This window comes from Cavia porcellus, unplaced genomic scaffold, assembly GCF_034190915.1.
Source record: "Cavia porcellus strain 051 isolate PalLab524CR breed Dunkin Hartley unplaced genomic scaffold, mCavPor4.1 scaffold_20, whole genome shotgun sequence".
In the NCBI taxonomy this organism is placed as follows: Eukaryota; Metazoa; Chordata; class Mammalia; order Rodentia; family Caviidae; genus Cavia; species Cavia porcellus.
In genome coordinates, this window is record NW_026947503.1 from 25,729,717 (window position 1) to 25,754,439 (window position 24,723).

The 24,723-nt window shown below is 38.7% G+C and overlaps 1 protein-coding gene and 1 long non-coding RNA gene across 3 annotated transcripts in view; one reads left to right on the forward strand and one right to left on the reverse strand.

The window, feature by feature from the left end:
- The window catches only part of LOC134471773 (uncharacterized), a 36,456-nt gene extending 25,760 nt beyond the window's left edge, over positions 1–10,696 (reverse strand). The window contains exons 1-2 of the long non-coding RNA XR_010041400.1: positions 10,558–10,696; positions 6,639–6,744 (exon numbers count right to left, since the gene is read on the reverse strand). This is a non-coding gene — a long non-coding RNA (uncharacterized LOC134471773). The remainder of the gene's footprint in view (positions 1–6,638; positions 6,745–10,557) is intronic.
- The window catches only part of Atp8b1 (ATPase phospholipid transporting 8B1), a 126,784-nt gene extending 113,868 nt beyond the window's left edge, over positions 1–12,916 (forward strand). For both annotated transcript variants that reach the window (XM_063231563.1, XM_063231562.1), the window contains exons 23-28: positions 5,219–5,442; positions 6,344–6,427; positions 7,302–7,547; positions 7,852–7,990; positions 9,549–9,679; positions 10,649–12,916. In XM_063231563.1, coding sequence (XP_063087633.1) covers positions 5,219–5,442; positions 6,344–6,427; positions 7,302–7,547; positions 7,852–7,990; positions 9,549–9,679; positions 10,649–10,891 — 1,067 coding nt within the window. In that variant the 3' untranslated portion in view covers positions 10,892–12,916. The remainder of the gene's footprint in view (positions 1–5,218; positions 5,443–6,343; positions 6,428–7,301; positions 7,548–7,851; positions 7,991–9,548; positions 9,680–10,648) is intronic.
- Positions 12,917–24,723: the final 11,807 nt, after the last annotated feature.

Below are 24,723 nucleotides of genomic sequence, written 5' to 3' on the forward strand. Positions count from 1 at the left end.
GTCCTGAGACCCAGCCTGTTAGAGGAAAAACAGCAGGAACATGGTGAGGTTTGTCTTCAAAGTTCACTGTAGCAGTTTTCATAAAGCAGACACTTAACGAAGGCATCTGACAGTGCTCTGTCAGTGACCCTCTCCCAGGAAGCCTCCAGTGTGTGCGAGGGACTGACTGCAGTACTCAAAGAATGCAAGTACAAGAGGCGGTCCCTTGGGTGGCATTATCATTATTACCTTCTTCCTATGTTCAGTGCGTTCCCCCTCTCTTGATGATGAGTTCTTTCATTTTGTTAGGGCTTCTTAAAAACTGTGATACTTAGTTTTGAAAAAATTTTGTTGGGGTGAGCGTACTTGTTGAACTCTTTCTGCTTAAACTTTTTTTCGGGTCAAACTCATGACCTCACACTTGCCAGGCAGGCGCTTATGCCACTGAGCTATTTCTCTGGTCCTGTTGAACTCTTTCTGGTATTTGTTTTGAAAATATTATTTTCCCTCACCTAAGCATCTCTCTCTGGGGGTTTTTCCTGCCTTTGACAAACCTGATGAACATCAGTGAGGTACCTGTTGTAAGTTTGGAGTACCGTGTTTAGTAATGTGGTAAAACTCCAGTGTGTCCTCCTGAGTTGCCTCAAAGGCCATCAAGAGTCATTTTGCTGTTTGAGTTCTAACATACAGAGAGACACCACTGCACAGGCATTAAATCATGCAGAACACTCCTGGGGCCTTGTCTACTTGTGAGCCCTGGTCCTTTTTTCTCCCTATATTACTGTAAGTACAGATTGAGTATCCCTCAACCTGTCCAGGACTTTCAGATTTTACAGCCTGTCAGTTTTAGAACATTTCCATAAATTTTTTCAGTGCTGCTCAAAATTTTGAGATTTCAGAGTACGCTGAATTTTTTGAATTAGGGATACTCCACTTAAGTAATATAAATACCCAACCTACTAAGACAGGAATACTCAAGTTTCTTCTTATTGCTAACAACCTCTGTTAGCTTGGGCATATGCTCAGGCCTGTGTCCTTATTTGAAAACAAATATTTTCTCCAGTGTTATTTTCAGCTCTGTAACATCATTCTTGTTACTTCAAAGGTGAATTATTACATGATTACACCTATATATGCATTCCTGTTGTGCTGGGTAGCTTAAATGCATTTTATATAACTGCATTTTAATTGGGCTTATTTTGTGACTCACAAGTCCATTTCTTTCTTTTCTTAGAGTCTCTTCCTCCTCCTTGATATATATTAAGAATATTCCAACTTTATCTTCCTCGACAGGAGTCATCTATATGACGTATGTCTTCTTGCCTTTTATCAATGCATATATCTGTTGCCACTGCCAGTTTAATTCCTCTCCACTGTTTTTTGCATGTGCTTGTCTTACCACACTAATGGCTTTTTTTGCTCTCCATCAGATCTCTCTTTTCTCTGTAGCCAGCTCTAATTTATTTTCCATTATGTGCCCTTAACATAACTAACTGTGCCAAAAGGTAACCCAAACATTATTTTTATTCAGTTATAACACAGACTTCTAGATGTTGGGGAAGGAAACAGGTAGGGGTTGGTTTGCCTTGCAGATTTACTATTTTATTGTATGACAGACTTTCTTTTCGTTTCTGAACATTTGATAGTAATACAGTAAAACACAGTTGATATATACAAGCCTTACAAAGACTTGTTCTTTTTTTAAAAATTATTATTAAGCCCTATTAAATGCCAGGCATTTTTACATATAACTTATGGAGCACCACTTGGGATGAAAATATAGGAATCTAAGGTCCCCTTAGCAGTTATCCAGGTACAGGGATCACAGGTATATACCATCATACCTGGATTCTTTTTATTTTGCTCCCATTTCTTTCAGCTGCATCAAAAACAATATACAGAAAGAAACTGTTTGCTAGTCACAAAGAAGTACAGGGAGTCCCCAATTTAAGAACAAGTTCTCTTCCTCTAAGTCAGATAAAATGAGTGTTGGACACCTTTGACTCAAATACACAATGTGGAGCATAAAAAACCCAAATTCAAGGTCTATTCATATCTGTAGAAGTTTGTAACTTGAATGTTTGTAAACTGGGAACTACTCTCGAGTGAAATTCAGATGTTAATAGCAATCTAATTATCAACTACTAGAAATGAGGAACTTGTGACCATGTGTTTGTCCCTAGCAAGGGTCCATGGACCCTTAGAGGCTGCATTCTGCCTGTGACGTGCCTGAATATATTTTATACCAGTTGGTTGCCTTGCGAAAATAATTAGTTTGTTAAGCGATTCTGAAGCCGTGCCTACCAATGAGGCGTTTCACCCCACATTTGGAACTTCAGAAAAATGTACAGTCCTGTTGTAGTCAGGGGTTGTGCACAGAACAATAAGAATCAGGACATGGAGTTTATAATATTATTTAATAATGGTCACCCAGAGTTAACACAAGTAACTGCAGGAAATCTATCCGCAACACCAAATACATAGACTATTTAGTCAAGGGCCTAATCCCACAGCAATGTCCCACATGAGTCCAGATGAAAACCCAGAGCTCATAACAATGCCTCCCACAAGTCCAACTGGATGTCCAAAGCCCATAAGAAGGAGTCATGCCCGTCTCTTTTTATGGATCTGTACCGGGAAGGCCCAAAGATCAGCGGTGGAAGCCAGAAAGTCCATGCCAGCGGGGTGAAGGAGCTGTGCTGGTGGGATGAGAGTTCTACACTGGAGCCAAAAAGCCACACTCACAATAAAGGCCAGGGCTGTCCTAAAAAGCACCATAGCCATCCTTAGCGACACGGAGGCCCCAAGCTCCTCTGACAATAAGCACAGTCGAGTACGTGCCAGGAAGCAGCGTGATGAATTCATCCTGGAGACCAAGCAGCACATGTCTTCCCCTCCAGAGCCAGGAAGCAATGCTTGATGTGATGGCCAGAGCTTCTCCAGGAGAACCAAGGGCTCAAACACCAACACATAGGAGAACCCACAATGCCTCAATGCCTCAACGCAACAGCTTCTCCTTCTCCACTTCTCTATTTATGCTGGCAACTTTCCTCAGGTGGAACATCTACACTCAGCACCACGCTGATGTAATCCAGCTGGCGTTAAATTGACCACCAGTTCTTAATCCATAACAAGGCCTATAATTCGATTTTAGGGGGAAAATAACCCCACCACGAAACAGTGCTGTATTATAATTTGCATGGCCACCTCCAGTTAGGCTGGGAACCCTGTGCATGTCTACTTCCAATGTTACCCGTCTGCTCAGTGAACAGGTTGAAGAACTGATACCAGCATCTAGGCCAGGGGTTCCTTTCCCGCTGCCTCAAAGGCCAAGAGAGATTCTCAACATTTCTCTCCCTGGCTTATTCAGGAAGGGAAAGATGGCCACAGCTTGGTAGGAAAAACAGTCTGGCAACACAAATGGTCAAATGTTTGTGTGTTTTGAAAAAACTCCCAAATACTGAATGAAAAGCAATTACTTCTAATTTTTAGAACTGCAAAAGGTAACTGAAAACATAGGTTTTAGAATTATATTTTGAATTTTCTAGACCTTGGGTTCTTCAACTGGGGCAAGATTTTTGAAACTTCTAATTAGAACCATGTTGGCTGTCACTTCTCAAGTGTTTGTGCTCTAATAGTTTGTGTTCTCCAACACATTTTCTCTTCTTACTGTCAGTCTTTACCTTCATAACTTTTAATACTTAGATAAAATTTGGGGCTGGGGATTTAGCTCAGCAGCATAAGCACCTGTCTGGCAAGTGCAAGGTCATGAGTTCAATGTCTGATACAAAAAAAAAAAAAAAAAAACTTAGATAAAATTTACAATTCTCTAATTTGAAAATGTTATTTAATAACTATTGGAAGGATGAGTAAAATTATGACTTTAATCTTTATCCATTCTGGAAACTACACACACACACACAAATATGAGTTAAGGTGATAGTGGGCCATGAATAAATACAACTTTGAAAGTTAAAGAGGGTCTTAGACAGAACTCTTTTGATTTCAAGCATAGGCAGATAAAGTAAGCTTAAGAAAACATGAATTCTTTTATAAAAAAGATGTCTCACACTTCTCATCCAAGAAGCCAAGCCTCTGCAAGATGTTGGAACCAGCACCTCCAGTTTTACTGGGAACCCAGCATCTAGCAGTTGTGTCTGTTTCCCTCACTAACCCAATACTTTCTCAAACCCTGCAGCCCCTCAGAAACTACTTTTTTTTTTCATGCCAACAATCAAACTCATGACCTTGTGCTTGCCAGGCAGGCACTGTGCCACTGAGCTATATCCCAGGCAGACCCTTCAGAAAAAAAAATACATCCATTCCACATTTCAGGAATTTACGTGTTAAAATTTCAGATATAAACACATCTGAACACTAATGAAGACCAAGAGACAGACTGGTTGGCTCTGCTTGGGTTTCCTATCAATTAAGGTTCAGTGCAGGAAACAGAGTTATATAGGCACTTCTAGCAAAAACTGGTTAATATGTGGGGCTAGGTGCTTTGAAAAGCTTTTGATGGACTCAGCTGGTTCTAGGCTGAGTCTCTAACCTCTGGGTCATTCACCAAAGCTTCTGCCTTTGAGGCTCCTGTGAAGAGCTGCTCAATTCAAGAAGCCTTTGCAGTTGCCTAGCAACATCTGGGAAGCTGGAGAGTCGATGTTAGCTCTGCTGTAGAAATATAAAAAAGGGAAAGGATGCCGGGCTCCCATTCATTTCTGCTTTCAACTTACAAGTAGGTCTAAACAGTGAACTTCATTCATAACAAGAGACTAGCTGCAAGGTAATCTGAGAACCTCTCCAATTAGAACTGGGGTGGAACAAAGGTTTAGAGAGCTTTTTATAGTTTGTACCACAGACTATGCATTTGCCCATGGTTGACTCGGCTGTGGTCAACAAGCCAGGGATGCATAGAGAACACATGGATGCCTGGGGCTTACCCTGTAGCTGAGAGGCAAGGCATACAAACTGAGTAGATAACCCACGTGAAATTCACCACCCACCTGAGGTAGTTTCACAAATATTTATGGAGGCTTTGTTTAGCATCTTGTACCTCTAACTCTTGATTTGGGCTCAGGAGTTGGGAAAGACAGATGATGAGCAAGAGCTTTTATATGTATTGTTCTGTGAATGTGTATGTCTTTGTTTTTTGTTTTGCTATAGAAACATTTTTTGTCATCTGATGCTTTGCCTTAAAATCCACGTATGATCTACAGTGTCTTCTCCTTCTGCCTCATAGCTGCCCACATTGGGGTTGGAATAAGTGGACAAGAAGGAATGCAAGCTGTCATGTCCAGTGACTACTCCTTTGCCCAGTTTAGATACCTGCAGAGGCTACTGCTGGTGCATGGCCGGTGGTCTTACATAAGGATGTGCAAGTTCCTGCGATACTTCTTTTATAAAAACTTTGCCTTCACTTTGGTTCACTTCTGGTACTCCTTCTTCAATGGCTACTCGGCACAGGTAATACAATATTATTTTTAAAATTATTTTTTATCGAGTATGTCCCATCTCTTAAATTAATAAAATCCTAGTTCTGAAGGAACAAATTTGGGTTTTTTTCCCTCTCTAGTTGTAGTTTTGGTTATATATCTAGTTGAGGACATAAAGTATGGCTTTTGTGGAACGTTTCTGGTACTTTAAGAAAATTTTTTATTTACCTTTGGGGTTATTTATGTTTTTCTGTTTGTCTTAGGTTATTTCATTGGTAAAAAAGATGAATCAAAGCTAAAACCTAGAGCTGTCAAATCTCTGATGCTCTGTCATCATGTCTTAGGTTCAAAGGAGCCTCAAGGTTGAAGGCTCACAGTGACTCAGAGCAGGCCTGGGGACATTCTCCTGACTCCAGGGTGCAGGTCCACTTCCTCTATCCCTCCCTCAGGAATGATGGGTGCTTAATACTGCTTATCAAAAGCATTTTTTTTTTAATGTTCAGCCCGATTCTGTTTTATAAAAATGTTTTCATGGAAATGCTCACCTTATAAAAGTAACCAAAAATTCTGAACAGTATTTACATGCCTCTAAACAAGTTTTATTAAGTATTCTAGTCCATTAATAAAAGGGGTGAAAACAATGAACATTCATTTTCTAGCATTATCCAATCAGAATAGAGTCATTTACCAAAATCTTGGAGCATGTACCCACACTTAGGAGGATGGGGTTGGGGTGGGACTTGCTTCTATGGAAAAGTCTCAGAGTCTGCCCCTGGATAGAAGAAACAAATGCTTGTCTCCCACAGGTATAAATAAAGGGCATTTATTTAGGTGGGCAGAAATCCCCACTGAGTTGGGGACATTTCTGTTCAGAGAAAGCAACTGGCCAATTGTCTTTCTACATGACCTGGAACCTCTATCATTCTTTGCAGACAGCATACGAGGACTGGTTCATCACCCTGTACAATGTGGTATACTCCAGTCTACCCGTGCTCCTCATGGGGCTGCTTGATCAGGTAGGAGCTGGATGTGGGGACTGGGGAAGGTATTTATTCCCTGAACAGACTGATGCCTGCTACAGAGGTCACAGCTGAGATTCCAGTGCATTTTCTAGGTTTTATTTTATCCTGATGAAATTCTAGTACAATTTGGTTGTCTGGCAACAACTGTATGCATCTTATTTTGTAATAAGAAAAGAGGACTTCTAGTGGGCGAGGTGGTGCATACCTGTAATCCCAGCACTCAGGAGACTGAGGCAAGAGGATGGTAGCGAGTCTGAGGTCAGCCTGAGCCTCAGGGAGTTCAAGGCCAGCCTGAACAGCATAGTGAAACCCTGTGCCAAAAGGAAAAGAAAAAAAAAGATTTCTGTGATGCTGTTGAATTCACTGATTAGAATGTTCATAATATTCCTTTCAAACACTAAGACCTGACTGTTTAGATGCCCAAAAGTCTAATATGCCTGTATGCATTTTATTGACTTTAAAAGTAAATTTTAACACTTTCCAAAATTTATGTTTAATTCTCAAATTAGTCTACATTTAATAGCAATTCTCAGAGAAAGTGCTTTGATAAGCAAAACAGGATAATTAAGAATTAATTTATCAACATGTATTTGAATGTATTTGTCCAAAGACTCTGATGTAATATATATTTTCTCAAAAAGTAAAAAAAATTTAAAAATAGCCTCCTTATTTTTTGACATTATTTTCTTTCCCTGATAATGCTGGACTAAAACTATGATACCGATCTCTGCACCCAGAAATATGACAGGATTTACCAACTCATTCAGTACCTGCCTCCAAAACCTTAAAAAACTCGCTGGAAATCTCTCTGCCATCTACCTTTGATCTACTGGACAACACATGACTCTAATTTCCTTTTCCCCTTTAGGATGTGAGTGACAAACTAAGCCTCCGATTCCCTAGGTTGTATGTAGTGGGACAAAGAGACTTATTATTCAACTATAAGAGATTCTTCGTCAGCTTGCTGCATGGAATCTTGACATCGATGGTCCTCTTCTTCATCCCTTTTGGGGCTTATCTGCAAACTGTGGGGCAGGATGGAGAGGCACCTTCAGACTACCAATCTTTTGCTGTCACAGTTGCCTCAGCGCTGGTAATAACAGTCAATTTCCAGGTATGTGGCTTCCTGACTGCACTTGGTGCCTGTTGGTACCTGCGTATCTGTACACAGGCCCGTGTGTATACAGCCTGTTCTCCGTCCACCCGAGCCTTGGCCTCTATACAGAATGAGTGCTACTTTCATCCTTCATCACGAACACATTTTTTTCTTGCCTAAGTCACGGATGGTCTGATTTCTGATTGTTTAAGATTCTAACCAAATCATGTTTAAATTGTCAAATTCTGCTTTCGGAGTTCTTGTATCTTTTCTTTCTTGCTCCCTAAAATGAAAGCACCATTTTTCTCTGATTTCCCAACAGATTGGTTTGGATACATCTTATTGGACTTTTGTGAATGCTTTTTCAATTTTTGGAAGCATTGCACTTTATTTTGGCATCATGTTTGACTTTCACAGTGCTGGAATCCATGTTCTCTTTCCATCTGCATTTCAATTTACAGGTTGGTGTTTTCTAAATTCCAAAAATAAATGTACAGACAAATGTACATTTAGACTCTGATATAAGTTCTGTATAAATTTAAAAATTCATAAGAGGTATATTATTTCTAGTAAAAAGTAGTGTCTTGACTGGGAACTGAATGATAATGGTGGGCTGGAAAGGTGCTAAGTTAAAATAATGTTAAGATACAACTGTGTACTTGTTTAATGACTGAAAGATTAGATAAAAGCTTTTTTTCTGACATAAAACCAAATATTGGTAGATTATTGGTAAATTAAGTATACATGCGTTGTTGGTATTACTATAATATAATCTTCCCAAAACGGTACCTAAAAAGCAGATAGTAGACCATCAAACTTTCCATACATTTACACCAATTATTTCTACTTGAAGAAAATACCCTAAAATAAAACAGCACATTTTAACAAAGTGACTTATACCACAATTGTACTTCCATGTTTCTAATTATGAAAAAAAGGAAGGAAGTGGGACGAGCCCAAAACCCTAAGAATATTAAAGTAGCTCATCAAATTATGTGATGCCAGTATGATGGAATGCCAGCTGAAAAGCTGGCTACATCATTGAAGATACATATATAGAACAACAGTAGAAAATAAAAGTTATGTGGCCAATGATTACAACTGTATATAAATAAAATGACAAGTGCTAGAGTGAATTATAAATTATATAAATTTCATAAGTTTCATAAATATTAAATATGAATAAATATCAAACTAGAACTTATAAGATTCTTAATTTAAATAGAGAGCTTAGGTGAATTCACTATGAAAAAGATCCCCATAAACTTATTTCCCTGTAAAATATTGAGTTTTGTGGGCAGTTGTTGGGTTCTGAGACAGTTGTTGTGATAAGCTTTTCTTATGATGGGGCTTATTTTTTTCATGATATATTTTTCCTTATTAAATCTATTTTAAAAATTTAGGACCTGGGAACTTAGAATATTCCCATAGGAAACAGTTTTAAGTCTAATGCATTCAGTAGTGTAAAAAAATGTTTAAAAACTAAAAATCATTATTTGCATGAATTTAAGAGTGTAAATACAGAAAACATTTTGATAAACTTGACTCTAGATATTTGACAGTTGAATAGTAGATACCAACCAATTACCAATCTTATGATTATTACTTCCTTTGACATATACTCCACCCCCAAGCTATAACCCAGAACTCTTAATTTTACACTATAAATGCATCACAAGCAAAGTCACCTTCTTGTTTCTTTATTTGTTCATTTATATACATTTGCCGTGTGACAAAGAACTGACCTTCCCTAGTTAGCTTTGTGTGGTTTGATTGACTGGTTGATATGGTACCGGGGATTGAACTCAGGGCCTGCTGTGTGGTAGGCAACCATTCTACCACTGAGCCACATCCAGAGCCTGTTTAATTGGCTTTAATGCCTTGATAGGGATGGGCTACTTTGGGGAGGCTAATCTGGCTATAGGACTTTTCCATAGATAATCCATTTGCAGGTTAGGACATATGAACTTCATACTTCGGAAGAAACAACCATTGGATTTTTTCTCCTGTTCCTTCCAGGCACAGCTTCCAATGCCCTGAGGCAGCCCTATATTTGGCTGACTATCATCTTGACTGTGGCAGTGTGTTTATTGCCTGTTGTTGCCATCCGTTTCTTGTCAATGACGATTTGGCCATCAGAAAGTGATAAGGTACACAGAAATAGTCCTCTAACCCTGCATGTCCGTCACAGGACTCAAAACACTTCCCAAAAGCACCTTTCTTGCAGACTTGTAAACTCATGGGTAGCTTGATTAGAAGGCTTTTTATGAATGCTTCTCTTTCTCTGTAACTCCATCTTGCAAATAAGCCAAAGGGTGGGATTTCTGTTTGCTTGCTTTTGAATATAAAATACCCAAATGCAAACAAAAAGAGTAGGACAATGAAGCCCCATATATTTCTTCCTTCAGTTTAACAATATCCTTTAATATTTTGCCATATTTAAAGCAGAATGTCCCCCCTTGGAGCACGATCCTTTGAATTGCAACTGACAGAAAGTTGTGACTCAAAATGTCTCAACAATAATGTATCATTTCCACTTGGTTAACAATGATCAGGCTTGGAGTTCAGCTGATGGAGCAGATTAATGTTCCCAAAAAAGGAGCTGGGTCCTTTCCATCTCTCTCTGAAGCTGACTTGAATGTTAGCCTCATCTCCCACGGGAAGGTGGCTACAGCAGCTCTTTGCATCACACCCAACCTGTCAAGATCCAGGGAAGAAGAGGCTGACTGTTATGTAGTTTTCACTCTGGAACCGGAACACATTTTACCCATGAGCCATAGCACACTTCCCTGGGGACTTGCCAAAAGTAGGTCACAAGCCAGTCCTCGGATTGATACCTAATGAGGGCAATTAGCCAGCCCCAGGACTTGAGGAATGTGGGGATACCTGCACTAAATCGGCTTCCTTAGAAAGGAGCCTTCAGTAACTCTGCCTGGCCCTCCAGCAGGGGTGAGTTTGCAGCAGCAGAGGAGAAACCAGGTGTAGTTTTCTCTGCCACCTGCAGCAGTCCGAACACGCACACACATACCTGCATCAGGGTGGGGTGCGGGACACGCGGGCCGGGCACCCCGCGATCGCGGACCTCCACTCACTGCCTCCCACGTCTCCCGCCTCTGCAGATCCAGAAACAACGCAAGCGGCTGACGGCCGAGCAGCAGTGGCAGCGGCGGCCGACCGCCTTCCGCCGGGGGGCGTCCTCGCGACGCTCGGCCTACGCCTTCTCGCACCAGCGGGGCTACGCCGACCTCATCTCGTCGGGGCGCAGCATCCGGCGGAAGCGCGCGCCCCTGGACGCCATCATCGCGGACGAGGGCATCGCGACCCCGGGCACCGCCGAGTACAGGCGCAAGGCGGACAGCTGAGGGTCGCCCCGCCGGCAGCGCGCTCACAGCGGCTGCTTTTGTATGGAAGACTCTCAGGACTTTTTTTTTTAAACTGAATGTGTCACAAAGATACTGAAGGCAATAATTTTTATAACAAACTACTTGGGTTGCGCTATTATGTAGTTGCAAAGCCAAGAAAATCTATTATTATGTTGGTTATGGTCGTCATGATTCAAAGGGAATGTTTTAATCCAGATTCAATCTAGGAAATGTCTTATATTTCAGTTCGAATGACCCTGCATTATAAAATGACAACTGAATTTTCCTGTCTGTGATCTTCAGCATGGATTTCCCAGGAATTTTCTTCATTAGTCACTTTACTAGCAAAGTAAGTGTGTGTGTGTGTGTGTGTGTGTGTGTGTGTGTGTGTGTGTGTGTGTGTGTGGTGTGTGACTGGGGAGTGAACCTAGAGCCTTGTACATGCCAGGAATGAGATTTACCACCGAACTACCTGCCAGCCCTAACAAACATATAAATGGTTTTTACAACACAGTTTTCAAAAACAGGCTATTGTCAGTGGTTCCTAAGTTACAATTAGGAGAAATAAATTCTGTTGTTGCACAATAGGATGTCTATAGATAATAATGAGCTATGTATTTCACAAAAGCTAAAGGAAAAAAACAATCTTTTCATCACACACAAAAAGATAAATGTTTGAAGACACAGGAAAACTATGATTTGTACACAGTACAATTTATACACTTACTGAAGTGTTACACATGGTAGGCTGGGGGTGTACAGAACCATGCAGAAGACTGTGGGCTCAATCCCCAGCACCTCTGTTTTAATAAAAAGAACCATAAGATGGTATATCATAAATATGTATAATTATTATGTATAAATTACTAATTTTATTTTTAAGGAAGAATCCCTACCAAAAAACTTGTGGTTCCCTTTGGAGGAAGACGCTATTGTAACCAGGTGCAGTGGTACACACCTGTAATCCTAATGCCTACCACTCAGGAGACTATGGAAGGATGATCGCCATGAGTTTGAAGCTGCCTGGACTACATAGTGAGTTCAGGATCAGCCGGAACTACATGGGGAGACTCAGTCTCAAAAACAAGGAAAGGAAGAAGGGAGGGAAGAACGGAAGGCAGGCAGGCAGGCATGTTTTAGATTCTTCAACCCACTGGCCAAATAGCAGGGGTGTCATCAGGGTGACTGGTCTTACTTATCCAGCAAGCAAAAGGTTACTGCTATATAGAGGAATAGATCCAAAACCCAGGGGATCTTTTGGGAGCTATCCCTAGAGCTACCTGGCATAAAAACGGAAGACCTAGTATGTAGTGAAGGAAATAAGCATAAACATACAAATAAAACCTGAGGATATCAGTAATAAATTCCAGAACATTTCACAGAGCTGTATTTTGAAAATCAAACGAATATGCTTGCTTACATGCAAAATCCTTTACAAGGCCCCTGAACAGAAACTACACTGTTTGTCACCTGACTTGTTTCTTGAGAGAAAAGGCCTTTGGCAATAGTTCTGTCTTTCAAACTTTAGGATAACTTTAAGTGGTTATGGAGAATATCCTCCTGCATAAGATAAGTTATTTTTTTCCATGTTATGCCTTTTACTCACTACGAAGTCCCTTTGAAGTCCTGTGAAGAAATCACAAGTGTACATTTCTATATGCATAGGACAGAAAAATTTAATTGTTAATTTTATAGTGCATTTTCTAGGTGTGATAAAAGAATTCATGGTTATTCTATGAAAATAAATTTCTGAAAGTTTACAACTTTATATTGTAAATAAAAAGAATTGTTTGTGTCTTTCTCTTTATTTTTTACAGAAAAGTTAGCTTATGTAATTTTTTCAGTTACAGATTTCTGTTTTTTGAATTGTGGGAAAAGCTGACAATGCAAATGTGTCAAAGACTTATACTGTTGGGTGCAATATTAATTTTAAAATACAAATTGCTTTGGATAAATTATTTCTATATGCTGTAAATCTGAGATTGAATGTATATTTTTGTTTAAAAAATAAATGTTTTAGTAAAAGCTTTGGAAAGTATAATCTTAAAATACTTTTAAAGTTGGATTTTTCTACTTTTGTCTCTAAGAGTGAGGTATATGATAGAAGGCCTAGTCCTACAAGGTTTCTCAGGGAACTCTGGAGGCATGAAATAAATTTAGGAGCAAGGTAAATGTTGGGGGGGAAATGTGACTGAAAAAGGTAATTAGGATTTAGAAGTAGATGATTGGATTTATAGACAGTCCAATCAAGTCTTTTCCAGGGACAATGCATTTGTGTGTGTATGTGTGTGTTTGGCAGTACTGGGGTGAAACACAAGGCCTTGTGCATACTAAACAAGGACATTACTACTCTGCTGTACCCCAAGCCATGCATCTTAGTATATTTAGACAAGAGGCAATTCTTCCAAATGACCTCAACTCTTTGGAACCAGAAAAGAGGAAAGAAGAAGTGAGAAGATAGTCTAGAAATACATGATGAATGGTTGGCAGAAAAAGAGGCAAAAATTAGAAAGTCAAGGAGGAGGTGAGCAAGTAAGAGGGGGGAGCCCTGAATTTGAGGCTGGGGGAGTAATACGTGGAATGGCCCAGTTTCAGGACAGGTTCTTAGCTCCTGGAGACAACGGAAGCCATGATCCCACCAGCAAAGTGTGACTGTGCCACAGAGAAGGAGGTTTTCTGTGTGAGAGAGCTGGGACTTCTTTGAGGAGAGTAACTAGCAGTGGTGACAAGGTTATAGTATCAGTGTAGGGGGAAGCAGGAGTAGGTTCTTAGCATCTACAATAGCCATGCTATGGAAAGGACTTTAGGTATGCCAGGGTGATCATCCTTAAAAAAAAACACATAAAGGCCACTTCTCCCTGAAACAGAGTACTGCACTGAAGTTGTATGAGAGATTTTTAACCAGAGAGCACCACCTAAAGGTTCTTAGTCATGTTCTCTACTAGGAACTGCTCACCAATGACATCTAATGGAGATGAAATGATTAGTAAGGCATGTCAGAGTGATAGCAAAATGTACCCTACTGGAGTCTAAATATATTTTTACAGTTGTTGCCTTCACACGGTGTGAAAAAAGCTTAGGGAAACTGCCAGATGGCCTCCAGAAGTCCAATCACAATTTGCTAGGAAGTTGTTGTGGCTGTGATAGAATCTGATCATTTATAAAAACAAAAAGTCCTGTCAAGACATTGAAGTAAATCTCAGGAAGGAGTAGAAGTTTGAGGGCTTACAAAGAAGTGTGATAACAATGATTTTCTATGGGTAGATATTTCTCCAAAGAAGATTTATAAATGGCTAATAAGCATATGAAAAGTTCAGCAACATTTATCATTAGAGAAATGCAAACCAAAGCCATGGCGGGATACCACTGCAGTCACTAAGATGGCAATAGAAATAATTCAATATAAGGGGAGAAACTGGGACTTTGATACATTGCTGGTAAGAATGGAACCATGGAACAGCTACTTCACACAGTTTGGCAGGTCTTCAACAAGTTAAACAAATTACCATTAACCAAGAAATTCCCTTCTGAGATATATACCCAAAAGAACTAAAAACAAATGTTCAAACAAATACTGATGAACTAAGAGTCGCTGCAGTATTATTGATAGTAGACTAAAGGACCTAAATGTCTATCAACAGATGGATATGGCAGACAGGCAATGGAATACTACTTGGCTAAAAAGGAGATATGAAGACTGATACATGCTCCAAATTGGATGATGCTTGAGAAAATAATAAAAGCAGCCAAAATTAAAAGATTATGTATTTTAAAACTCAATGTATGTGCCCAGAATAGGTAAATCCATAGAGATGAAAAGCAAATTTATGGTGGCCAGGGAATGGAAGATGGGGAGTATGTGTTGTGTTTAATGAATGTATTATGGTTCTCCTGAGAAACAACAAACAAATGTGTGCCTATATATATCTACATAGAGTATATATATATATATATATATATATATATATATATATCTGTCTGTGGGGGAAAACTGGCACACTTTAAGAAGTTAGCTCGGGGGCTGGGGATTTAGCTCAGCGGCATAAGCACCTGCCTTGCAAGCAGGTGGTCGTGAGTTTGATCCCTGGTACTGATTAAAAAAAAAAAAAAGAAGTTAGCTCATATGATTGTGGAGGTTTGGAAATGTTCAGGGCCAAAAAATTGAAATTGTGGCAAGAGTCTGATGTTAGTCTTGAACCTGAAAGCTAGAAACTGACCAGAATCCCTTCCTCCTTGAAAAACTTTACTTCATAGCTACAAACGAAAGAAGAGACACATGTCCCATATACCCAATGACCTAAAATCTCCCACAATGTCCCTCTCTTAATAGTTTCGGCCACCTTCTGAAATTCACCTTCCGAATAGCACCACACTGAGGACCAAGCGTTTGACAGAGGCCTTCTGGGGACTTTCTAGAGCCAAATTATGGCAGTAACATTCGTGGTTATACAGACATTTCAAAGAACAGAAGAGAAAAATCTAGAAATCGATTCAAACGCATGAAAATTCACCACATATAAAGGTAGCATCAAGAATTGCTGTGGGGAACAGGGATATTTGGTATTAGAACAGAAAACAAAATAGATACCTTAGCATAGTGGAATAAATTCCAAAGAAATAAATGATGTAAATGTATGACAAAAAGAAAAATAGAAAAATACCAGAAGGAAAACAAACAAAAAATCCAAATATATAAGGAATAAGGAAAGACCTTTTCAGGCCCAGGGATTTAGCTCAGTGGCATAAGTGCCTGCTTTGCAAGCACACAGTTGTAAGTTCAATCCCTGGTACCAACAAAAAAAAAAAAAAAAGGAAAGACCTTTTAACTAAGACAAATAATCCAAAGCCTCAAAAAGGCTAATAAATTCAAAATAGATAAATATAAAAACCTCTGCACAGACAAAAAGGATAAACAGAGCTGGGGATTTAGCTCAGTGGCATAAGCACCCACCTCGCAAGCAGGCAGTCGTGAGTTCGATCCCCGGTACCGATAAAAATGAAAAAGACCAAAAAAAAAAGTATAAACAAAAGCAAATAACAACGTAAAACAAAAGCTTCTAATTCATATCAAAGGGCTAATATCTACAACATAATTACTTCATTGGAACTGAAATATTCCAAAAATCTACCCCCTAAAATGGACAAATGCCTCAGTTCTGGCTGACTATAACAAAATCCTATAAACTAGGTAAATCCTAAACAACAGAAATTTACTTTTCACAGTTCTGGAGAGAAGTCTCACATCGAGCCACAGGAAGGCTTCCTTTATAGAAGGTAACCTCTAGCTCTGTCCTCACAGGGTGGAAAGCCCAACAACTTCCCCTGATCTCTCAAGACTTAAGTAGCCCCTGAAATTTCCACTCCCTAATTCCATCACCTTGGATGTCAGGATTTCAACATATGAATTTTAATGATACATAAATATTCAGACCATAGCAACAAAGGACATGAATAACGAAAACACACAAAAAAGAGACATGTATAGCTTTCAAACACAAAAAGACAATTAAACTTACTCATAATAATGAAAACACAAATCGAAATGATTTTAATAGACCAGTTTCACCTCCTAGCTTAAAAAGAAAATGGTAAAGTACTGTAGAGGCTATGATATAGCCTTCTAATTTATTACTTACTGATAGGAATACAAATTAACAAAACTCTTAGATGGGCAATTTAGCAATATCCATTAAAATTTCAAAGTTATGTATCCTTAGGCTTAGCAATCATACTTTTCAAATTACCCTGCAGATGTATTTGCCCACAGGGAAATGACATGATATGATTATTATACTGCAGCACCATTGTAATTGCATAATATTGGCAATAAGCTAAAAATTCATCACAGGTGACTGGTTAAATAAGTCAGTTACATTTCAGTGACAGCATAGAGTAAAGCTAAAATACAGACTACCAGAAATTAAGAACTCCTTGATTTGTTGAACAGTGAGAAGATCCAGGTGCAGAACTGTACATGTGGTGGTTATCTCTTATGTTTGAAAAAAAAAAAAGAGGATGAAATTGATCTATAATCAATGCAATCCCAACAAAAACCTACAGGATATTTGTAAAAACAGATAAACTGTTTCTAAAATTCATCTGGAAATATAAAAGACTTAAAATGACCAAAAGAATTTGTGAATGAAAAACCAACTTGGAAGGTGCTATAGTTCAGGTCCTCAATATGCCTTGAAGTTGCATGTGTTGCAGGCTTGGTTCTTAGCTTATGGCATTACTGAGAGGCAGTGGAAGTAGGGAGTCAGGTTACTGGGGCACACCCTTAAAGGAGATGTTGGGACTCTGTGCTTATTTTTGCTTCCAAACTGACATAAGATAAGACTCCTCCAATGTGTGCTCCCACCACAATTCACTGTACTACCATAGGCTGAAAGCAAGAGCCAAGCGATCATAGTCTGCAACTTCTAGACCCACGGGTCAAATAACTTCCTATATGGCTTGATCTAAATGAGCCCCCAAAACCTCACAAGCTGATAGATGGGGTTTTGGGAAGGTGGATCATGGCTGTGTGGTGCTGAATTACGGCATGTGATACTGTGATTAAGTAAACGGGTTTAGCATAGATCTGGGTGTGGACAATGGAAGCCCCACCCCAGGTGTGGGTGGCACTGCCCAAAGGCCTATGGCCCAGATGAAATAAAAGGAAAAGGAAGGCTTGCTACTGCTGCCGCTTGCTGCTTTCTACCTGCCTTGCATGAATTTTCTCCTTTGCAATGTCCCTGCACCACGCCACCCTGCCTCAGAGCTAGCCAACTATGGACTGAAACCTCTACAAACTGTGAGCCAAAATAAACTTTCCTCCTTTACCTTGTAGGTGTCAGGTAGTTTATCTCAGTGAGAAAGTAACTAAGACACCTTCCCTCCTTGTAAGTCTCAGATACTTGTTTGAGGGACAAAAGGCTAACACAGAAAGCTAACACTATTTTATCTTGAAATTCATTACAAAACCTGAGTAATCATAATAGCACAGAATTGACCTAAAGATAGCAAACAGATCAATGAAACATGACAGAGTTCAGCAATAAATCCACCCATATATGGTGTATTAGCCAGGGTTTTACTAGAGAAACAGATATAACACAAGATAAACAAATGTATAAGAAATTACAAGATTGGTTTATGATGGTCAGTCAGATGAAGTGTACAGAGGGTGTCTGCACGTTGGAGGCCAAACGATTAAATCCAAGGCCTGGAGGTCACTGCAGTATCCTGTGCAAGCCTGAACCAGAGAGGCTGAAGGGTCTGAGATAGAAAGCTGAAGAGTCTACACCAGAAGGCTGAAGGGTCCAAGGCAAAAGCCAGAGTATGTATGTGCTAGAAACCAGGAGATAACGTCCAAGCTAAAGGCAAAGATTGGAACTCCTCTGAAGAATGAAACCTCTTCTGTTCTTCCTCCTTCCTTTTTTTTGTTTTGTTTTTGTTTTTGTATTTTTTATTTAAAGAGAAATAAACAAAAAATGAAGAAAAAAGGTAGAAATAATACAGAATTACAGAAAAATAAACAGAAATCACCAGTTGATAAGTTATATATTGTCATCTTAGAAATAGTTGTTCAGGTTACAAAATTAAAGTATGTAAAGTGACATTCAAATAGTGACACTGCCAACATTTCTGCTCAATGATCCAACAAAAACTTAGTAATATGGTTATCAGTCCTACACACTTGTTTTTATCTTAAAGAGGGTAAGATTAAACATATCAAAACAGAACAAAACAGTTCAAAAAGAAACAATTTAAAGAAATACTGATTTCAAAGCAAGTCCACTGGAGATCTTCACTGTTTATCTCATTGTCTCTAGTTTTCTTCCAAATAGTTGTCCCCATCTTCACACACATTGAATACATACTACATATTATAGAACTAATCAAATCATTACAGGATGATGAAGGCTTTTTAGGTCTTCAAGATCTGACATTGGGGAAGACACTAATAACTACCATGGTGTCTCTCATTCTCTTCATAATAGCTGTCCTTATCTTTACGTATGCCAAAATTGAACTTAAGAGACTAGACTAATATCACTCTGAACGTTGGATAATAGTATTGCTAGATTTTATATCATAATGCTACAGAATTAGCATTGAGTTTCTTAATGTCTCTTCTTCTTCAGAGTTATCTGTTCTACATTTTGCATTATATATTCTGTTCCCATAAATAGTTTAAAAAATTCTTCCCATGTATGAATTTCTACATGTATATCTATCCTCTCTGTATTATAGGGAAAAACAAATCATAACAAGACAGCAAAACAAATTCATAGAAAAACATGGCATGAAAAAGACACATAAGACCACAATATTAGGTGATCTACCATAGTTACTATGCTTTCTCTTATTATTTTCAATAGATTTGCCCAAATCAGGCTTAATATAGTTAAGCATAGTATTACATAGCTATTTTTATAAAAACACAACTTTGAAAACATTGTAGGACTTGAGAGTGGTTAATAATCAAAACCAGTATGAATATCTTTTATACCTTGTCATCTTCAGAGTAATTGCCTCTACTTTTAGACATGATACTATCAAGTATACCAAATTCGAATAAAATCAGCCAAGGCAAAACCGCAGTCTAACAAACCAGATTCAAATAAGATCAGTCATAGTAAGACAATGTAAGTAATACAGGGTTTCAGTTTAAGTTAATAGGAAATTAAGGATAGTTACCATGGTATAACCTGCTAATTTTTGGGTTAGATGTTTGTGCCCTCAAATCTGGTATGAGTGGACATACCAGAACAAAATAAATTCAAACTAAACAGAGCGATAAGACTACTGTGACTTTTAAATCCTGATATACTATTAATAATGACTTCTGCCTTCCCTTTTTAGGCTGTTTTTCACCTTTCCCCTTCTCAGGATGCTTTGTATGTTTTGGGTCTCACTAGCCCCTTTAGATTAGATTAGAGGGCCAGCCCGTTGTCTATCTGAGTGTTGCTGAACCTTTCTACCCCCGAGCTTGATCTTGAGCTGTACTCCTTTACTCACTGAAGTCATAGGGTTTTTCTTCCTTCCAGCTGTGTAGTTCTACATAGCCCAAAAGTGTCATAGCTTTCCAATCTCTCTGCAGCTGCTGGATGAGTTGTTCCTATTTCTCTCTGGCTTCCTGTCGCATATAGCTTCACTTTCTCATCTTTGACTTTCAGTTTATTAACCCTCCTTCGAGTTGAGTGTATTTCCCATTCAAAGCATCTCGATGCAGCCTGTCTCCTAATCTACTCTGCCTCTTTTTTTTTAATTTTAGTGTATTAAAGCTATCTATATTAAAGACTATAGCTTACCATCTCTGCCTCATGTCTGCTATTCCACTGCTATAATTTGTCCACCTTACTCCCTCATTCCACTGTCTGCCCCATTCATTGAGGCCTCTCTGCCACTGTTGCTGGAATCCTGGTATCCCTTCCTCTGTCTCTCTGGAATGTCCTTCAGCATTCTCTGTAGGATTGGGTTGGTGGCCATGAACTCCCACAGTTCCTCCTTGTCTTGGAAACATCTTATTTCTCCATTAATTTTGAGAGAGATTTTTTCTGGGTACATCAGTCTTGGTTGCAAATTATTTTCTTTCAGGGCTTGGAATATTTCCCCTCAGGCCCTTCTTGATTTAAGAGTTTGTGTTGATAAGTCTGTTGTATTTTGATAATTTTCCCATTGTAGGTTATCTGCTTCTTTTCCCTGGATGCTTTTAGTATTCTGTTCTTTTGATGGATTTCTGGAACCTTGATTATTATATGTCTGGATGTAGATCTGTTTTGGTTGTAGGCTGGAGTTCTTTATGCCTCATTTATCTGGATATCATTTCTTTTTCCTATGCTTGGGAAGTTTTCCTTTAATATATCTGTGAATATTCTTTGTATTTCATTTTTGGTTACTCCTACTTCCTCGTGCATGTGCTTTATTCTTAAGTTATGTATCCTTTTGTTGTCTTCTAGCCTTTGAATTGTTTCTTTCTGGTTCCTCATTTTTAAGAGGTCTTTTCTTTCATGATCATATAATCATAAATCTCTCTTCAAGTTTCAAAAGGCTAACTTTAGTTTCTGTCAAGGCATTTGCCAGTTTTCAATGGAGTTCTGTATGCCTCATTTATCTGGTTATCATTTCTTTTTCCTATGCTTGGGAAGTTTTCCTTTATTATATCTGTGAACAGTCTTTGTAGTTTATTTTTGGTTACTCCTGCTTCTTTACTCACATGCTTTATTCTTAAGTTATGTATCCTTTTGTCATCTTCTAGCCTTTGAATTGTTTCTTTCTGATTCCTCGTTATTTTTAAGAGGTCTTTTCTTTCATGATCATATATCATAAATCTCTCTTCAAGTTTCAAAGGGTTGACTTTAGTTTCTATCAAAGCATTTTGCCAGTTTTCAATGGAGTTTTTAGTTTCCTGGTAATCTCTTTGGATCTGTTTCATGTATTGTAGGTTATGTTTAAATTCTTCATCAGAGGTCTCTCTTTCTTTTCTGATTTCCTCCATTCTTCCATCTGTGCTCTCTTGGGTGGGGCTTATCATTTCTTTAATTAATCTCTTTATATCTTGCCTCACTTGGATCAGAAATACGGTTTTAAATTCGTCTATGAGGTCATGAAGGTATTTCTTTATTTCAGCTGATGCTGTGTCTAGTATTGGATGGTTACTGTGCTGGTTCTCTTCTGTATTTACTTCTCCTGGGCTTATTTTCCCAGGTTCGGCAGCTGGAGATTTTTTTTTTTATTTCTATCTCTTGTCCTGTTTCTGGTTTCTTTCAGACTGGTGTGTCCTGGGGGTCTCTGGCCCTCTCCAGTGTGCTGAGTGGAGTTTTTGCTGCCCTCTCTGATTTGCTCTTATCTGAGGTAGGCAGAGTTGCAAGGATGGTGCAGGCTAGCCTCCAGCCTCTGTGACAATCAATCTGCAAGTTAGGCTGTACCTTGTGGTCACAGAGTCGCGACAATTTTGTATCTATTTATTAGGTCCCAACCAGAGGTGTAGCTCAGCCCCAACAGACTCTGCCAGTTCTCTCTGCGCCAGGGGCAGCTGACTGATGTCACTGCGGTGCAGGGCTCTGCCCCAAATCCAACCTGTCCTCCCCCTCCTTCCCTTTTATATCATCCAGGTGATGAGCCACCCTAAGGTGAGTCTTCTACACCCTAGGGTGTAGAATTGCTAAACCAACTTAGTTAAGCTGCTGCTGCTGCTGCTGCTGCTTCTTCTTCTTCTTCTTCTTCTTCTTCTTCTTCTTCTTCTTCTTCTTCTTCTTCTTTGTCTTTTTCATTTTTATCAGTACCAGGGATTGAACTCACGACTGCCTGCTTGCAAGGCAGGCGCTTATGCCGCTGAGCTAAATCCCCAGCCCCTAAACGTCTCAAGTTGACACAATCAATTAACCATTAAACATGAAGTAGAGACAGGATAGTTTTTTTGGCCAAGGGTTTAGCTCAGTGGTGTAAGTGCCTGCTTGGTAAATGCAAGGTCATGAATTCAATCCCTGGCACACAAAAAAAAGTCTTTTTGCACAAATTACACTTGAACATTTAGATATCAAAAAGTGAAATTGGATATGTACCTGAAACATTACCTTGTACCCACAGAATTCTTAAATAGACAAATCCACATAGAAGATATATGTGTGTGTGTGTATGTGTGTGTGTGTGTGTGTGTGTGTGTGTGTACACTATATATATGACCAAAAAAAGCACATGAAAATATGATCAACATTTTTGGAAATTAAGAAACCCATTATTGCATGATTACAAAGGGGCATGAGAAAATGGTTGGAAGTGATGGGTATGTTCACTATCCTAACTACAGTAATGGATAGCAGATACATAGATGGATGGATGGATATAGATATATTAAGTCCCACCATCACTTGTGCTTAACCTGAGGACTGAGGGATTTCCTTCAATATTAAGACATATCAAGCCATACACTTTAAATAACGTACTTCATTGTATAGTAATCATACCTTTAAAGAAATCTGTCCTAAAGAAAGAAATAACAGTGGCAGACAGCCTGGTTCAAAAAACGTATACTGGAAGGGGTATAGTCATAGTTTCATCAGTAATCTCTAGAAAGATACAAAATAACTAGGAAAATGGTTATAGGAGTGAAACCTTTTTTTGGTGGTCCTGAGTATTAAGCCCAAGAACTCACACTTCTCACATATACTTCTCATGCTTTCAAAATTATCAAGATTTTAGCCTCAAAATCTGAGCAAATTTATAATGCAGATATTGATAACAAATATACATAGAAATTAAATTGTAAGGTGGAGGGAAATTCAAACCTCCTATCCAAGCATGGCAGTTAAAACCTTAGAGGCCCTCCTGCCAAATTTAGGCTAGGTGAGTGCTGAAATTTATCACTAAGCTACCTCCCTATCTCAAGGAATGAGAATTTTTAAAATGAAGTTATCTTGTCATAATTTTAAAATTTAAAAAATTGAAGCATACGAATATATTATCTGTTTCAAAATTAAGTAGTAAAATAGAATGTTTAAGCCAAGAAAAGTAATTTGAGTTAACAGTTTTCTGCTCAAGTCACACATCCTTGCCAATTAAGATTCACTCTAACCCACAAATTTCTCACTAGAGCAGCAACTCCCAGTTCTTTGCTTGTCTTCTAGGTGACTGGAAGTCCACAGAGCTGGTAACTTCCTGTTCATGGTTACAGACAGAGTTGTAGGTTTTCTTGGGCCATCTATACATAGATACATTTTCTTTGCCCTTAGGAGACTCTGAGTAACATCTTAAATAAATGGAAAGCTCTCATCGAATTTAAGAGAATGTCCCAAATTCAAACAGCAGTGTGGATTTACTTTTATATTAAACAACCAACTATTCATCAAGATGGCCTCAACAATACAATACATAGAAAGAAGTCCTTCTCATGCTTTCAAAAGGACTTTTGCCTCAAAATCTGAGAAAATTATAAAGCAGATATTTGCAACAAATATGCAAGGCAAGTAAATTCTAACATGGAGAAGAGATCCAAACCTCCTATCCAAGCATGACAGTTAAAACCTTAGAGGCATTCTTGCCAAATTTAGGATATGGAATTTCACCGTGAATAACTCATTTATGATCTGCAATTAGAAATATGATCAATGTTTCTTGGTTTCCTGAAGCATTTAAATAACTGAAATCATTCTTGAAGGTTGCTGTAAGTCCTGAAATGTCTACTTTGTGACTTTTACAGAAGAGGATTAAAGATAATTGGATCTGACTTGTAGAATCAACATGAGAGAATTTTTTAGTCTAGCATTTCCTATCTAGAATCAATTCTCCCAGGGGATGAGAGCCAACCTCCAGAAGAGGTCAATTTGCGCACTGGCGTCATCTTGCAGTTTCATTATAAAACAATTCTCTTAAGCCAGGATACATAATGAATAAGCCAGTCTATGGAAATCCTATAGGAGCGCTCCAATTACCATCCTCTGGGAGATTTCCACTTACTTCAGCTTCCTTATTTAAATTTTGTGTGGCAACATAAAGACTTTATGTTATTGAAGAGTTTAATAACACAAAAAACACTTCTAAAAGTAGAGCTTTAAGTTTCTGGAAAACTTGCATCAAGATTTTATTACTACAAACATTTTCCATGAACATAGACCCAGAAGGACTTTATAAAATTTACTGGACTTGTCTAAGACTAGGACTTAGTACTTTTTAGCTTAGAAATAAAATACTTTAATGGAGTCAAGATGACTAAACAGAAACCACCCTGTCACAGAGAAGAGTCAAGGCAATAAAAGAGAACTTGTATTATTACATGAAGAGAGAAAACTCTGGAAATTGTTAAACAAGTAATGGGAAACCTAAAGGTCCCAGAGAGTCAGAAAGGC